Source organism: Pantherophis guttatus, chromosome 3 (genome assembly GCF_059756535.1).
Source record: "Pantherophis guttatus breed Tessera chromosome 3, ASM5975653v1, whole genome shotgun sequence".
NCBI classification, from domain to species: Eukaryota; Metazoa; Chordata; class Lepidosauria; order Squamata; family Colubridae; genus Pantherophis; species Pantherophis guttatus.
Window position 1 is genome coordinate 40,724,402 of NC_142065.1, and position 18,514 is coordinate 40,742,915.

Here is an 18,514-nt window from a genome sequence, read left to right on the forward strand (position 1 = left end):
TCAGGTAGCAAGGTGGGCAAGCCACAGCAGAAAAGGTTCTCCTTCTAGACCTGACCGGCTGAAACTCTTTGACTGACGGGGACCTCAACAGGAGTCCCCCTTCTGCCAGACTGAGTGAGATAGGCCAACCCCACTGGGGCAATTTGATAATTATAATTTAAGTGCTGTTAAGTTAAGTGTTTTAAACTACTGTTTTAAAAAAACACACTAAATATAACTAAATGGAAAAATTTACAGTCCTTCTAGTCAGTACTATGTAACACAAATAGCAGCTTTGAAATGTTTCCTATACCCACTAAAGAATTGTCTATTCTTGTATTAGATTTTTTTCCCCACTTTTCCTAGAAAATTTTTGCTGATTTAGAACTATTCCCAGCTCTCCTTGTACGCATTACATATTTGTGATTCCCCCATAATTTTTCAAAAATATTGAAGTCTATTTGGGACTATTGCAAAATCTTTATCTTTTTTTCTTCTAAGTACTTCATAGGCAATTTGAAGGTATATTTCAGTTCTCTATCTTGCTGAAATATTGAAACATTTTTCAGTTTTAATTTCTTCTTCAGATAGTTGTTTCTAATTAGAAAATGGTATGAACAATTACCAGTTATAAATAAATGGCAAAAAAAACCCTAGTCCAAGTAAATGAAAGTTTGTACTTTGACAAAAGGTTTACAGAAGAGGTAAAAATAGATGAATACATTTTAAGATGTGCAAATGCTGTAGAAAAGGTTGTATAAGGTCTATTGTGAGTAATGAATATTTGTAGAAAGAAGAAAAATGTTGTATATAAAAGTGGGTTTCTACTCATATTGCGATATGGCAATAAATCTAATAGCAAGGAATAATATAAATATAAACTGAATGAAGTGGGAATGAACGTTGGGCTTACCTTGAACGTTCCATCTAGGTGCGCTGCTGGAGTGTCCAAGCCTGGGTTCTTGTCAGTCAGATATGATGTCACTGGGTTGGAATTTCTTTGGCCACGCCCTCCATCTTCCAGCCGAGCCTTCAGTTTTTTCAACGAAAACGGAACCATGGAAGACGCCATCTGATCAAAACCGACCACTCCTGGACCCCGGACCAGCACAAGCCAGGATGGAATTTGGACACTCCAGCAGTGCACCTAGATGGAACGTTCAAGGTAAGCCCAACGTTCAATCTCCTGTGCACTGCTTGGAGTGTCCAAGCCTGGGATATACCCAAGCTAAGTCGAAGAAGGGAGGGAAGCAGATCGGTCCAGGGTCCCCTCGGCCGGTAGGACTCTCTGTAAGACACGCCTTCCAAACGCTGTTTCGGCTGATGCGAACTGGTCCAACTTGTAGTGCTTCACGAATGGCGAAGGAGAGGTCCAAGTAGCGGCTCTGCAGATCTCCAAGATGGAGGCTTGCGTAGCCCAAGCAGCTGAAGTGGCCACACTACAAGTAGAGTGTGCCGTAATGCAACACGGCACTGGACAAGCTTGATGTTCATAGGCCAATGCGATGCAAGCCTTGAGCCAGCGACCAACTGTAGATGGTGAAACCTTCTTCCCCATTGACCTGGGCTGAAACGAAACAAACAGGGCCTCCGTCTGTTGAAATGAGGCCGTCCTTTTGACATAGCATCGCAAGGCTCTGCACACATCAAGGGTATGCCAGCGCTTCTCAGTCTGATTCCTAGGATTAGGGCAAAAATCTGGTAAAATAAATTCCTGTGCCCTATGGAACCAAGAATTAACTTTTGGAACAAACGTAGGGTCCAGTCTTAAAATGACCCGGTCCGGATGAAAAATGCACAAATCCTGGCGGACCGAAAGCACCGCCAACTCGGAAACTCTGCGTGCAGAAGTAATAGCCACTAAAAAGGCAACTTTAAATGTGAATAACTGAAGAGTGGAAGATCTTAAAGGTTCAAAAGGAGGCGAGGTGAGCGCCTGCAAAACTAGAGAAAGGTCCCAAGTTGGGTAACGGTGGACCACGGGCGGCAACAAGTTGGCAGCACCTTTCAAGAAACTGCGAACCTTGGGATGGTGTGAAAGGGGAATAGGACCCTCACCTGGTAAAACAGTTGCCAAGGCAGCAACCTGACGACGCAGTGTATTAGTGGACAGCTTCTTCTTCAAGCCGTGCTGCAAAAAGGCGAGAACCTGCGGGACCGTCGCAGCTGTTGGTACAAAAGAATTCTTTGCGCACCAGCGACAAAACACCGCCCAGGTGGCCTGATAGATGCGAAGCGTTGACTGCTTCCGAGAAGGAAATTACCTCAGAGGGGTAGTGTTCCCTCTGGAGAGCTTCCCGCTCAATCGCCAGGTGATTAACTGGAGCCATTGGGGGTCTGGATGTTGAAGAGTGCCCTGACTGAGGGAGACCCGGTGCGGTGGCAAACTTCAGGGGCGTTCCGTCAAAAGGGACATGAGGTCTGCGAACCATGGACGTCTCGGCCAGTACGGCACCACTAGTAACACCTCCGCCCGTTCCACCAGAATCTTCCCGATCACCTTCTGGAGCAGGGGAATCGAGGGAAATGCGTACAGCAACCCGGTCGGCCATGGGCAGCGAAGGGCATTGACTCCTTCAGCCGCTGGAGTCCAAAATCTGGTGAAAAACCTCGGAAGATGAGCATTCTGAGGGGTAGCAAACAAGTCCAGGATCGGGTCCCCGAAATGAACAGTGATGAGATGAAACAGGTCCGGGTGAAGATGCCATTCGGCCTGGTCTATCGTAGTCTGGCTCAACCAATCTGCCGTGGAGTTGGACGTCCCGGTGATGTGTTCTGCTTTCAAGGACCGAAGATGTCATTCCGCCCAGAGACACAGCCGCCTCGCCTCGCGCATGAGGACCTTCGAACAGGTGCTGCCCTGCCGGTTGACATGCGCCTTGGCCGTAACATTGTCTGTGAAAAGGAGAACATGTTGATCCTACAGCTCGGCCCAAAAGTGTTGAAGCGCCAGGTGCGCTGCCTTCAGCTCCAGCCTGTTGTCGTCGTTCTGGAGATCTTCCTGAGACCAACGCCCTTGCGTCATGGAGGCTCCCAGATGCTCTCCCCAACCGAAGAGACTGGCGTCTGACATCAAGACCAGTCTGGGAGGGTCCCGAAACAGGCATCCTTTCTCCAAGGCTACCGACAGCCACCAGTCCAAGGAGCGAAGCACCTGTGGAAGAACTCTGACCTTGCCTAGAGAATTGCTGCTCCCTGACTTCTGACTGGGTAGTAGGAACCATTGTAAGGCTCTGGTATGAAACCGAGCCCAGGGAACTATGGCAAGGCAAGATATCATCTTTCCCAATAGTTGAGACAGGAGAAGAAGGGGCACAGAGCCAGACGCCTGAATCTGCCCTATCAACTGTCTGATGCTGTCCTTGCGTTCCTGCGACAGAAACACCTGAGATAACTGGGTGTCTATTACCGCCCCCAAATGCACCAGTCTGGTGGATGGAGTCAGATGGCTTTTCTCCCAGTTTACTGAGAAGCCATGATCCTGCAGGGTCTGGATGGTAAAATGAAGGTCTCGCTGTGCCTGACGGGGAGACGATGACTGGATCAGCACATCGTCCAGGTAACACTGCAGGCGGACTGGATGGGCCCGCAAACGAGCTGCCACCACGTCTAGTAATTTGGTGAAGGTGCGGGGTGCTGATGATAGGCCGAAGGGAAGGGCCCGGTATTGCCAATGACAGCCCGCAAAGGCAAACCTGAGAAACTTCCTGTGGGATAACCTTATGGGCACATGAAGCTAAGCCTCCTTGAGGTCTATTGATGTTAAGAGATCCCCTCCCAGGATCGAATGCAGAGAATGCATCTTGAACCTTTTGTAATGAATGTGAACGTTGAGGTCTTTCAGGTTCAAAATAGCCCTTTGGCCCCCCGAACGCTTTGGCACCAGAAAGAGCATGGAGTAGAATCCAAAACCCCTTTGACAAATCGGTACCGGTTCTATGGCAGCGATATCCAGCAAATGCTGAATTTCGGTCTCCATCATGGCCCTCTTGGTGGCATCCCTGGGAACTGGACACTGAATGAAACGATGAGGGGGTCTGGAACAAAATTCTAGTGTTAGTCCGAGAGTCACAGTTTGTAAAGCCCATGCGTCTGTGGTGGAATTCCTCCACTGGTCGGCAAACACCTTCAACCTGCCGCCAATGGGAATGTGGGCCCAAGAGTCACTTGGAACGATGATAGGGGCGTCCCCCTGAACCCCTGTAGTGGCCTCTGGACTGTGATTGCCGAGATCTATCTCAGAATCCTGATCTGTCATGAGGTCTATCTCCTCCCTGGAAATATGGTCGCTGAGATTGGGAGGCGGAGATCCCCGCCTCCGCACTCCGAAAGGACTGCCCACGATAGTAAAGAGCCTGTCTCCTATCATATCTCCTATTCAGCTGTGGCAACACCTTCCTCTTGTCCTTCCCTTCTACTAGGATGGGATCTAACACATCACCAAACAGCTGTTGTCCTTTAAAAGGTGCAGCTGCCAGCCGGCCCTTAGACCTAACATCTGCTTGCCATTGGCGTAGCCATAACAAGCGTCTAGACGCCACATTGGAAGCTAAAGCCCTGGATGTGAATTTTGCCGCAGTAATGGAGGCATCAGCTATGTATTCAGAAGCGGCAATCAACTTACTAAGGTCCTGTTGCAGGCGGGTATCCTTAGGGGAAACCCTGGTCTGAAGCTGTTTGAACCAGAGGAGTGAAGTTCTGGCCATGAAGGAAGCCGCAGTAGCAGATCTAATCGCCCAAGCCGCGGCCTGATGAGTTTTGCATGCCGCCAAATCTGCCTTCCTATCCTCAGATTTCAATCCTTCTGCATTATCAGAGGGAAGAATAGAGGCCGAAGCCAAATTAGTCAAGGGGGAATCCACAGTAGGAATCTGGAGAAGTTCCTTCTCTACAGAAAACAACTCCTTATCCATGCCACTAGGAGGAGAAACAGAAATAGAGTGATCCCATTGCCTCTTAATTGTATCCACAAAGAACTGTGGAGATGGGATAACCTCCTGAGTAGTGACCTGTTCTGAAAACACAAATCCTGAGAATCCCTAGGGGCAGAAGTAGATTTATCCACCTGGCCCATATTAGCAGTCATCTTAGCCTTCATTAATAATGTTCTGAAAAGGTGAGGTTTGAATAAACCAGAATAAGTAGGCTTATCCTGAGAAAGGCCTTCATCCCCAGACATCTCAAATTCACCTAATTCCTCCTCACCTACCAGGGAATCTTCACTGTGAATAGATTGAGTATCCTGATAGGATTCCTCCCTGTAATCCCTATGTCCAGCTAGCTGAGTCACAGGGTCTGCCCTGGAAGGCCTTGGGTGAGCAGGAGCTGGAAAACCCCTCTGGGCTAATGCCTCATCAATGCCCTGAGTAATGGTTTGCAAATGGCAAAACGTAAGTCTGAGGACAAAACCTGCTGTGCAGGCTCCTGTGGGCGGAGCCCTGCTGCTGTGGGCATAAAAGTAGCTGAGGGAGCAGGGCCCTGAACATCTGGGGCCTGGGAAGGCACAGGAGTAGGCAAGACATGACCTTCCTGAAAAGGAACAGCGTGAAACTCCTGTTGTTCCTGAACAACAGTGGGAGACCAGTTAGGTTGCTCCTCTTGAGGCCCTTGATTTATAATAACAGTGGGAAAAATATGGGGAGCCCCACCTTGATCCCCTGACCCCACAGGGGATTTAGAAGCAGCAGAAACAGCCTGCAGTTGAGCTTTTGCAAACTGTTTTTCTAAAGCTTTTTGTCTTCTCAAGGCATCTTTATCAGCAGCTGCAAATGATTTAGATTGATTAGCCTGGTGTTAGCAGAAAGCTTGCTGGATCTCAATCTTCTAGAGCCTTCAGGCTGAGGTTGAGGAGCATAAGTTTCCTCAGAATCGCTACTATTGGCCATAATGGACACAATATAACAATCAAAATAAGGCAAATGTAAAAGGATTACTCACTGGGCAGTTCAGAGCTTATAATGAATTGCTAAACCAGCAACACGGTTACAATAACCAGGCAGCAGCAGCAGCAAGAAAGGGCAGCCCAAGTAAATTGTTGCCAAGGCCACAATTGTAGAAAAAAATACTGGAACATGTTTACTTGTGTGAGCAGAAGCAGATCCAGCTCTCCAAAGCTGCAATCCTCTCAGTTTTCGCCCAGCTGCCTTCCACAATAGTTTGCTGTGCCTTTAAGCCCAAACAAAATGGCCACCACCAGCGAAATGGTGACTATTGGCCATGCGGTCAGCACGCTCTCACTCCTGCAGCAATCGGCGACGAAATCCGAAGCCTCGGACTCCCCCATGCTTTAAAAGGCTTCCCCAAGCCTTTCCTGTGATCCTGGCTGCACTTAGAGAAAACGGCCGGCTGGGAGCGATCTATCTCCTCTGCAGAGCGCTCAGCTGCTGACTCACACTCACTCACACACCCAAGCTGAATTCAAAAGGCTCGGGTTGTTGTTGTTGTTGTTGTTTGAAGAATTAAAGAAATTGGCCAAATTAACTAAGAAAAATACCTTTAAATTTAAATAAATTTAAGAGTTAACTCTAACAAGACTTTCCTCTGACTGAGTTGGAAAAACTGAAGGCTCGGCCAGAAGATGGAGGGCGTGGCCAAAGAAATTCCAACCCAGTGACATCATATCTGACTGACAAGAACCCAGGCTTGGACACTCCAAGCAGTGCACAGGAGATAGGGTAATTTAAGAAGTGTGTGTTTGAAAACAACAAGTGAGGGATTAAATATAATGTGGAATGAATAGAAAAGTGAGCAGCAAGAATCCAAGAAGCATACTGATGTGATTTGGTCATATAGAGAGAATGAATGAGAATAAAATTGTAAAAAAAATTGAGAGTGAGATGAGTATCTATTATATAAAAGTTACAAATTATACACACACATAACCCATATATACACATACATTAAAATGAATAGGTTGAGAGGAAAAGGAAGGCTGAAAAAGTTATGATTGGATAGAGATGGTTAGATTTTCAAAAAGAAAGAGGAAAGCACTTTTAAAAAACAGGCAATGTATTAAGTAATATATTGGTGTAAAGGAGTGAAGGATGTTTGCAATAATAGTAGAATAGTAGAAGCACTGATTTAAACTAGATTTAGTTGGGTTTCCTTTTCTTATCTTAATTATTTTTTTACTTCTTATTTCTTAGATCATTTCTGCATTTTGTATAATACTCTTACCCCAAAATGGAATAGTATGATGAATACAGATCTATATATACACTGATGCAACCAAGTAAACTAGAGAACTAAGAAATAAATGGTTCTAAATGTTGTCTTTGTCCATTTAAACATATATAAGATTGATTGATTGACTGACTGGCTACATTTTTATCTTGATTTTTATTCCATAGAACTCAAAGGTTTAGAAACAATTCCCATAATCTAGATGTAGACACTGATTATGTTTAGGCTTGCTTGACATAGTAAATCTTTGAATCAAATAGCTTTAGTTTGAATGTAAATATAAATTTGAATATAAAAATTCAAATAAAATGCTTCTTTCAATGAATTAAAAATCTCTGCATAAAGAAGGTAAAGAAAAATATTTGAAATATGTCACCGAAATAAATCTGAGAGATGTATTTAGTTGATAACTAAACTACTCAGCACAAAATACCTCATGTGTCTCTTATTCTATAAATCTCTTCTTCCCTCTACAAACAATTGTTAGATAACATTATGTTGTAGAGATGCAAACAATCGAATCACAGTCCAAACAACTGAATCACTATATGAAATTCATTTCAAAAACTTCCCCATGCCAATAAATATTTTCTAGGAAAATACCTGAAATATTGGAGCAACAGATTCCAGCCTCATCTGAAGATGCATCTCACTGACAGAAAAAAAGGCAAGCTAATTCAGGGGTTTTACCCATATTAAATGTGGACATGTATTTTATTTATTGCACTATGAATAAAAAACATCATGAGTGTTTCTTTAAGATACTTGGTATGAACTATAGAGGGGAGACTCCTGGGCGGAAGCAGCAGGTAAATGCCAAATCTCAGGAAGTGTTCATTACATTTTAAAGATAACCCTATATTGCTCTCCACACTGGCAGCAGCAATTAATGGTCTGAGTACCAGGGAACAGTAAAGTGAAGCCAGACTAGGAAAAAGCTATCATCGCTTTTCCTCTTCAAGCACCATAGGACCTGTTCCTGTACACTGCAGCTAAGCCTAAGCATCACTGGGACAGCTGATAGAGAGGTGATCTCCTGGGTATCCCAGAGATTCTCAAAGCTGGTAAAAAAAAATTAGGAAAATGGAACAATGGTTGAATCAGATTGTTAAAATCTGTCATTTTAGAACAGTAGTTTCATTAAACTGCTACAGGAAAAAAACATAGAAAAGCTTTTCCCAAAAAAGACTAAACTAACATAAACTAATGCCATAAGAATCATGCCAAACATCTATGATTTTGAAGTACTTTTAGGCTCTGCCAATCTTAATTTCTGAAACAGAAACAAAGCCAAGACAGCTGCATCCAACACAGATTTAGTCCCCATGAAGCTTTTCTTCCAGGACTGATTTGAGTTAGAGCACGCCAGGTTTTAAAGCCATGCTTACTTCCCATTGCATTTGAAATGGAATAATAATACAGTTGTATTATGTATTGCCCTTAAAAGAATTAAGGGTTAAATTAGCTGCTGGTAGAACCTTTTCCAACATATTATTTATGTCTTATGTTTATAACTTCCCTTTGATGGAAGGAAGGGAGGTTGAAAATAACTCTAGGTCTGATGAAATGCCTTACAGTTTGGGGAAACAGACAGAAGGAAACAAAGCCATTACAGAAGAGAATCTTGAATCCAGAGGAGGGAAGTAATGGAAGAAAGAGATTCAGAGTAATTTTGCCTTAATTATGCTAGGTATAAATAGTAATGGGAAATTGCTATGGTAGATTTTTAAGATTCTGTTACACTACCTACTACTAATAAAGAGTTTTCCAGACATCAATTTTTTTCCTGAGTTTACCAGCCTCACAGGATTTTACACGTGGTTAATTTTACAGCAGATCATTATTTGAATTCAGGTCAGGTCCAATGCTCTAATCCAGATGCCCTTCAAATATTTTGCATTACATCTCATAAGCGCTGACTGACCCTGTAATCAAAAACATTTGGAGGGTACCAGGCACCTTCCTCCATCTAATCACTGTTGTAATAATCATTGGGAAGAATTACTTCAATAGCAATATTCATACATGTTAATCAGGTCAGACAAAGATGCCATGGTTGGTTAATCTTGACTATTTTAGCTATTTTTCTGCCTTAGTGTATATATGACCATAACCTATTCTTAATTTATAGTTCAATTTAGTGCAAATAAAGAACATGAGCTAATGCGGTAACCACATTAAGTAGATTGTGTCAACATAGCCATTAAGAAGCCCTAAATCTTATTTGATGGGTCAAATTACTTAGTTTCAGAAAAGATTCACACTTTGCCCAGAGGTAAGTAATGGAAGAATTAGAAGGCCTTTCATCCAATGTCATCAAAACAGCATAATTGAAAGCTCTCAAGCTGTATCTAACTTAAATTAATGTTATCAGTATATATTCCAAAGCTCAGAATACACAATGCATTATGTCTGTGAAAGTCTGATTCAGAACACTGAAGAGATAATAGAATTATGTAATGGCTGTTGAGTCCTATTCTGTTTCATGACCTAATGCTGACTATGGAATCTTATGCTAACTAACTTTCCATTACTAAAGAACACATTCACCACATGAGTTCTGTCCTTGGTGAGAAGTAGAGAGATTTAATACAAAATTCAAAACAAGCAACATTTAAATTCCTCCCCATTTTTCTCTCTAACAACTGTTATAATACCAGCCAAAAAAGGATATTTCACTATATTTTTAATCTGCTTTTATTTCAGGAACTGATTACAGAAATGAACTCTTCTAAGTTATCCTAGGCTTCTGAATAACAACTATTCTACATCTAAATAGGTTCTGTGGCTTACTGGAACTTTTAATATTTACCTATACTCAGTGGTGGGTTTCAACCAGTGTTATCACCTGTTCGCTTCATGCACACGCTTCACGCGTGCATGCCAAACTTTTGCTCTGCACAAGCGCAGTGTATTAAGGAAAAGCTGAGATGCGGCAATCCACTGCTACACCTTTCAGCTGGGCTAAAAACGACTGAAAATAAGGTTATGTATAACGCAGGGGCAGGCAGGAGGGCCAAACTAACCGCCAGAGAGAACTGCTTCGGTCTCACCTCACCAACTCCACTATGGCTCGCACAAACTGGGGAGAACCGGTAGCAACCCACCACTGCCTATAGTGGTCTTAAGAGGCTTCAACTATCTCTTATCTGTGGTAGAACATTATCAGTTAAAACAAAACGTCTAATACATTTCTGATCTTTTTTTGTTGAATTTTGTTATAAAATTGTCACCGGAAGAGAATTATTGGGGGAAAAACAGTTCTGAAGAAACAAAAATTCATTATATTCTTTTCTAACAACCTGTAAGTGAATTTTATTTGTTTAGTTTATTTATCCATTTTTTATGCTGCCCATCTCACCTGTGTGACTCTGGATTATTTATGAATAAAGCCATAAAATCATATAAAAGCCAGAGTTGAAAACAAAATTTAAAAAAGGACAAAAATGAAGTTAAAAAGAACAGTTGAAAAGTTAAAAAAGACAGAGGGGGGAGATGCCTTGAACCTACCAACCACCCCCAGAATTGCATGCCACTCTTAAACCTCCATGCCAACTGGCAGAACCTTGACACTCTTCCAGCAGGCTAGGAGAGAGAGTTCATCTTGCCTTTTAGGGCAAGATATTCCATAGGGCAGGGGTAATGGCAGAGAAAGCTTTCTTCATGGCTCCCACATGTTGAAATTCTTTAACCAATGGTTTAACCCTTGCTGCCTGACCAGGTGGGATAGGTCAGTGAAATAGAGATGAGGCGGTTCCTTGGGTAACCTGGTTCCAGGCCACAAAGGGCTTTAAAGGTGATAGCCAACACATTGAATTGCACCTGGAAGCAAGCTGGCATCCAATGCAGTTCACATAGCAGAATTATTATATGTGCAACTCTATGGGTGCCCAAACTGTTCACCCCACCACATTTAAAATCAGCTGCATCTTATGGATACTTCTCAAGGGTAGGCCTATGTAGAGTGCATTGCAGTAGTCAATACAGGAGATGTCCGTGTATAAGTGACTGAAAGAAATGGTAAAGAATCATCTATTTTTCCATTTGCCACAGAAGCAAACAGGACTGATGAAATATGAATGTATTTAAGTCTGCCCATAAGTACCTCTGCACCTAGTGGATAAGGAAGTCATTTTGAATTATGTGATTACAAGAAAATACAGTTATATCACAGGAGCAAGTTGAGGTAGGAGCACTATCTCGGTTATTTTTCTTTTTTCAGGCAACACCTCTTGACCTCTGCAGGTGATTTTATCTACTGAGACAGGTGAACCAAGTGTTTCAATAATTTCTTCTTCTCTCCTTGGCACTATTTCTGCAAGATTAAACACCTTGTCAGCTGCAAGTGTCAATCTGCCATCAGATGTCTATCTCTGTCAAGGTCATAGACAGTTCACTATTACAGAAGGAAACTTGGAGGTGACTTATTACCTTCCCATCAAAAGTCCAGTATGCCTGCAGGCCACTGGAAATTCTACAACTTTTATATTATTTGTTTTTACCCAGTTGTTCTTGCAACAAAATTTGCAGGAAAATAATAGGAAATGAGAAGGATCGTTGGTCTTACCTGATACGTTCCTTCTCGTTGAGTGGAGACAGCAGCCAGCGTGGGTAATGCCCATCCAATCAGCTTGAAGGACTGAGCCTGCCAATTATTCTTAGTCCCGCCTCTGTTGCCGGGCAGGCCAGCTTTGGCGAAGACTGGAAGACAGACTCGGTGTGTGGGACAAAGAAGAAACCAAAGACAGAAAAATAGAAAAATGCCGAGTCCAGCTTGAAGAAGAAAAAGGGGAGGGTCTGGCTGCTGTCTCCACTCAACGAGAAGGAACGTATCAGGTAAGACCAACGATCCTTCTCCATTGAGAGTGGAGACAGCAGCCAGCGTGGGACATACCCAAGTTCACTGTCCCGATGTCGGGTGGGAATCACGCTGGACCGCATTGTCCTCTCCGGCAACAACCCTTTGGAGAACCCGACGACCAAACGAGGCTTCAGCTGATGCAAACTGGTCGAGTTTGTAGTGTCGGATGAAAGGACTAGGAGAAGTCCACGTGGCCGCCCTACAAATTTCCAGCAAGGAAGCCTGGGTGGCCCAAGCTGCCGTCGTAGCCGCGCTACGGGTGGAGTGAGCTGTCAAGCCTGAAGGGCGCGGAAGGGATCTAACATCATAGGCTGTGGCAATCGTTTGGCGAATCCAATGACCGATGGTTGAAGGAGAGACCTTACTGCCTTGAGAGGTAGGTAAAAAGGAGACAAAGAGAGATTCCGAACGACGGAAGGGAGCCGTCCTCTTCAGGTAGATTCGCAGTGCCCGCCGGACATCAAGGGAATGCCAACGACGTTCCCGAGGATGAGTGGGCCGGGGGCAGAAATTCGGCAGGACCAGTTCCTGGGCTCGGTGGAAAACAGAGTTGACTTTCGGCACGAACGTCGGGTCCAAACGGAGTACCACTCAGTCTGCGTGGAAAACACAAAGGTCCGAACGAGTAGACAAGGCGGCGAGCTCAGATATGCGGCGAGCCGAAGTGATGGCTACCAAGAAGGCAACCTTGCAGGTGAGAAGTCTGAGGCTGGTAGTCCGAAGTGGTTCGTACGGGGAAGACGTAAGAGACTGTAAGACCAGAGGAAGATCCCAGGTCGGGTAGCGATGCAGAACAGGAGGACACAAGTTCTTTGCTCCCCGAAGAAAACGACGGATCAAAGGGTGCTGAGCCAGAGACGACAAGGAGCCGCAGGTAAGTACCGAAGATAAGGCTGCAATGTGTCGGCGGAGAGTGTTAGGAGAGAGACCCTGGGAGAGACCCTTCTGCAAAAACATTAGAATATGTATAATAGACGGTTGTAGAGGCAAGACACCAGCCTGAGTACACCAGTTGCAGAAACTCCGCCAGGTGGCAGAGTAAATGCGTTCCGTAGAAGGCCGTCGGGAGGATAGCAAGGTATGCACAACATCTGCCGGGACTTGTACCTCCCTCAAAGTGCACCGCTCAACCTCCAGGCGGTTAGATTGAGCCAGGCCGGATCTGGGTGCTTCAGGGCGCCCGGCGAGAGAATATTGTCCAAGAGAGGAATGCGCCACGATGGGGTCACCGATAGGGACACGAGGTCCGCAAACCAGGGTCTCCGAGGCCAATGAGGTGCCACAAGGATCACTCCTGCTCGCTCGGATAGAATCTTGCGGATGACTCTGGGGAGGAGGGCCGTCGGGGGAAATGCGTACAGGAGGCCCGACGGCCAAGGAGTTCGAAGAGCGTCGACGCCTGCCGCTCGAGGATGTGGGTATCGTGAGAAGAACAGTGGAAGTTGAGAGTTCTCGTGCGTCGCGAACAGGTCGATCACTGGACGGCCGAAGCGAAGAGACAGTTCCTGGAAAAGGAGTGGGAGAAGACGCCATTTCGCGTTGTCTATCCGCCGACGACTCAACCAGTCCGCTTGAACATTCTGTACCCCGGAGATGTGTTCCGCCCGAAGGGAACACAGGTGGCGTTCTGACCAGACGCCCAACGCGACAGCCAGGGTTAGAAGAGACTTCGACCTGGTGCCCCCCAGTTTGTTCAAATGAGCCTTTGCGGCGACGTTGTCCGTGAGGACGAGGACGTGGGTCCCGGAGACCAGATGGTGGAAGGACTTTAGAGCTAGGTACACGGCCTTCAGCTCCAGCCAATTGATGGGATGTCGAGCTTCCGAGGGTGTCCAAGTCCCTTGAGCCAGTTGACCTTGACAATGGGCTCCCCAGCTCAGGAGACTGGCATCTGAAGTCACCACCACCCTCAAGGGCTCGAGGAAGAAGCAACCCGCCGAGAGAGCGGGGGAGCGCCACCACCGGAGGGATCTTCGTACCGCAGGAGGAAGAGGGATCGGCTTCGATGAAATGCCTCTGCCAGCCTTCTGCAAAGGCAAGAGAAACCATTGGAGTTCCCTGGCGTGAAGTTGAGCCCAGGGAACAATAGCTATTGCGGATATCATCTTACCTAAGAGTTGAGACAAGACATACGGGGAAACCACCCGACTCCCCTCAACTCGGGAAACCAACTGCCTCAGACTAGTCTGCCTATCGGGAGAAAGAAAAACTTTGCCCTGATGAGTGTCAATCAGAGCACCCAAGTGCACTAACCTAGTAGAGGGAGAGAGATGGCTCTTCTCCAAATTAACAGAGAAGCCGTGAGCCGCTAGCGTCTCTACCGTCAGACGAATATCTAAGGCAGCCTGTTGCATAGAAGGAGACAACAGCAGAATATCATCTAAATAACACAGGAGGCGGACTGAACGGAGACGGAGCTGAGCCGCCAAGGCAGCTTCGTAAAGGTGCGGGGGGCAGAAGAAAGGCCAAATGGGAGAGCCCTATATTGGTAGTGTGCTCCGTTATAACAAAACCTCAAAAAACGTCTATGGGATGGTAGGATAGGGATATGAAGGTAGGCCTCAGTCAGATCAATGGAAGAGAGGAGATCGCCCCTCCGAACGCCGTCCAGAATAGACTTTAATGATTGCATTTTAAATTTTCGATACACAACGTATCTATTCAAACATTTAAGGTCCAGAATAGGACGCCACCCCCCCCCGAAGATTTAGGGACCAGAAACACCCTTGAATAGAATCCCGAACCCTCCTGACCGGGAGGCACAGGTTGGATAGCCCTGATAGACAGGAGATGCTGAACCGATGAGTCCATAAGGGACCTCCTAGCGGGATTACGAGAAATCGGGCAGCAAACAAAGGAATGAGGAGGGGGGGCAACAAATTCAATGGCCAACCCAGATTTCAAGGTGGCGTGGACCCACTTATCCGAGGTGGATTCTTCCCAGACAGCGGCAAAAAGACCCAATCTACCGCCAATGGGAGGATCCAAAGGGCAATCAGCGACGGCGACGGGCGAAACGACCTCCTCCCCCTCGAAAGGGCCGCTTGAAGTTAAAGGGACGCCCTCTGAATGACCTATCGGAAGACCCCCGTTGCCTGCTGAAAGACCCATCTCTCCTAAATGAGGGAAAGGGAGAAGAAGAGGAGGACCCCCCATCCGCACCTCTAGAGTAAGAACGAGAAGGGTAAGGAGAGAAACGGGGCGCTCCTCTCCGGAAAACAGCTGCTAACACCTTCTTTTTGTCCCTGGTTTCTGTGAGGAAGGGGTCCAAAGCGTCCCCGAAAAGCTTCGTGCCCTTAAAGGGAACCGAAGCCAATCGCCACTTGTGCCTGGCATCAGCCTGCCAGTGACGGAGATACAACAAACGACGAGCCGTGACAGCCGAAGCCAACGATTTTGCGGAGAACCTGGCAGCATTCAGAGTAGAGTCGGCTGAAAATTGAACGGCAGCCACAATTTTATTCAGGTCTTGTCTGATACGAGTATCTCCGGGGGCCAGCTTTTCTTGCAACTGACGTAACCAAAGCAACGTTGTTCGATTGAAGAAGGATGCCGTAGTAGTTGCTTTAATCGCCCAGGAGGAACTTTGAAAGGCCTTTTGAAGAACTTGATCAGATCTACGTTCCTCAGGGCGGAAACCTTCGTCCGGCTCGCCCGGAATATTGGAGTTAGGAAGAAGAGCTGCAACTGGGGCATCCACCGAAGGAATCTGAAGAAGAGTCTCAAGATCCGAGGATACTTGGAAGTTTCTTTTGCCATTAGACGAAGATAGGGGAGCAGATGCCGGGGATTCCCACTGTCGTTTCACTACGTCCAGAAAGAGGGGAGGAGTAGGAACGGATGTTACTGGCCTAGCTGGTTCCGCGAACATCGGGTCCAAAGCTCCAGAGGAAGACTGAGGAGGTACCGGATCAGCGTTTGGAGAGGACAAACGGGCCATATTAACAGCCTTGAAGAGCAATGATTTGAACAAGGTCTGAGGAAAGAGACCCGTGAAAGCAGGCTGATCCGGGGGAAGGTTCTCATCCTCCGACAGGTCAGAATCAGGATCTCCTTCGTCAATGAAGGCTGAAGGATGACTGTAATGGGAAGAAGTAGGAGAAGCGGAGCGAACTGAATGTGAACATCCTTCGTCACTACGGCCCGCTGAAAAGGGAGAAGGCTCTCTTACTGATCCCTGTCGACTGGAAAGGCCTGAACGGGCGGCTAAGGACTTTTGAACTGCCGCCTCAATCATCTGTTGTAGCTGATCTGCAGGAACTAATGGATCCAAAGAGCGGGCATGAACAGAATCAGACGAATGAACCACCTGTACTGTTGCTGGATCGGGGGCGGTTGCTGAGGAACTGAACCAGGGCCCCACAAATTTTCCTCAGAAATAGTCACTGGACAATCTTGCAGAGACAGCTGGTCAGGAGTAGGCGAATGGGGTACGGTGACTGGAGGAGGGCTAGAAGGAGCAGGAGGCTGAGGAGAGGAGGAAGACAGTTGGGCACATGCCTTGTCACATAATCTGGTCAAAACTTTGTCTCTACGTTTTTCTACTTTGGAAGAAGAGGATGACAAGTCACGAGTGGAAGACTTGTGATGGGAACGTGATATTTGAGAAGTCCTGGAATGAGACCTGGAATCTTCCATAGTAGATTGCTGGGTAACAGACGTGGAGTCTGATTGGCCAACCATTCTTGCACTGGCCTTCCGGCCGTGCTTAGACTTTGAAAGGGCCTTAGGCATAGCTCACAACAAGGTTGCAAGAACTGCCTCCCCCACGCACCAGACTGTGTATTAACAATCCGATTCTGAACAGATAGCAGGGAGCGAAAGTAACTCCACAGGAAAAAAGGCCTCGTGTAAACTGTTTCTTAAATATTACAAACCAAAGGCTCAACAGATTAAATTGGGAGCGTAACAACTCCACGAACTGGAGAATTGGTGGGGGGAGGGAGGCCGTTTAAAGGGTTAAATAATGGGAGGCAATAGTTAAACAAGCAATCAGGCAAATTAAGGCCACAGTCCTGTGACCGTTGTAATTAAGAACACGGGTGGGGGCGTAAAGCTCCACTAATTCTCAATGATGGCCAGCGCCTAAAACAAGAAATCTCTGCTACAGGGAGGGAGGGGGGCGTGAAGCTCCACCAGGCGCAATTTGAAAAGCCTCCGGATTCGGGCCACTGAAACACAGACGGGGGAGGGGGGCGCGAAGCTCCTCAGCTGCAAGGATGCAGCGAACAATCCGCTTGGTCTGTTTAAAGAGGCCACGAGGTAATTAGCGAAGGCTGCAGATACATTCAATGGGGCAAAAGAGGGGGCGCGAGGCTCCACAGAAGAATCCAGCCGCCCTCCACACTTTGCACTTAATTTAATGGCCTGTTAAGTAGCGATCCGGCAGGGATTGAGAGAGGGAGGATCGCAGGCAGCTAATTAGTGCTCTCCCCCAACGGCGGGAAATTCCTCTCGCTCAAAATGGCGGGTGCCGCTGTTAGAACGCCCGCCGAAACTGCCGTTGATTGAAGGGGTGTGAGAATCGCAACCGGGGGAAATGTCCCTCGAAGATCAATGTCCAAAAAGCCCTCCCTGGCAGAAAACAAGGGCAAGGAACCCCCACGCCCCTGGCAGAGCCAGGGGAGATCGAAATAAACGAAGGTCTATTCCTTTACTCACAACTCCTAAACTCGATGTCAGGATGGTCCAAGTCAGCCAGGAAAAAGCAGTCAAAGTCCAAATCGAATTACCAAAACACAGTCAAACAGTCCAAGTCAAAAAACACGAAAAAATCCAACACGAAAGAGAGAAAAGGAGACTTTTAGCCAGAGAGAATATCCCACACACCAGCCAGCGCTGAAGGACTGAGCCAAAAGCTGGCCTGCCCGGCAACAGAGGCGGGACTAAGAATAATTGGCAGGCTCAGTCCTTCAAGCTGATTGGATGGGCACTACCCACGCTGGCTGCTGTCTCCACTCTCAATGGAGAAAGACCATCTTATCCTCTGAAACAAGACAATATGGCATATTCTTTTTCATCAAGAAGTAGAACATCCATCTTTCTCTTTCTTTCTCTCTCTCTCTCACTCACTCACACACACAAGAGCACAGTATAGTATAGATTTCAACTGTATTGTTAGTCACCAAGGATAATTTTCCAAATTCACGTAGAATAAGACTATCAACAGCTACTTTGTTCAGAAGACTTTCTCTTATATTCTACATTCAAAGCAATATGCCTTTCACTTGCTACTTGTTGCAATACTCATGTTCAGATCATGAACTTCTTACAGACATATTATGGCACTCGTAGGAAGAGATAACTCTGAAATCTGATTCATCATAGCTGAATAACTGATGTGTCGTAACAAAAGCTAACTCCACTAGATCATTTTTGGTTTTATCACAAAAAAAGATATTTACATTTTCACATTTTCACATTTTCATTATAGTCAAAACCTGTCCCAAAGGTAAGAACTGAAGAAGCTTCTTGAACGAGAAGTGAAACGTT

General features: G+C 46.1%; 2 protein-coding genes across 2 annotated transcripts in view; both read right to left on the bottom strand.

The window, feature by feature from the left end:
• Positions 1 to 18,514, bottom strand: part of TAFA3 (TAFA chemokine like family member 3) — a 106,384-nt gene that overhangs the window by 66,857 nt on the left and 21,013 nt on the right. The gene's annotated exons all lie outside the window — the stretch shown is intronic.
• Positions 14,395 to 17,954, bottom strand: LOC132710656 (uncharacterized). Its single transcript, XM_087889371.1, has one exon. It carries the CDS (start codon positions 16,257 to 16,259, stop codon positions 15,018 to 15,020), a length of 1,242 nt encoding a protein of 413 aa, XP_087745497.1. The 5' UTR covers positions 16,260 to 17,954; the 3' UTR covers positions 14,395 to 15,017.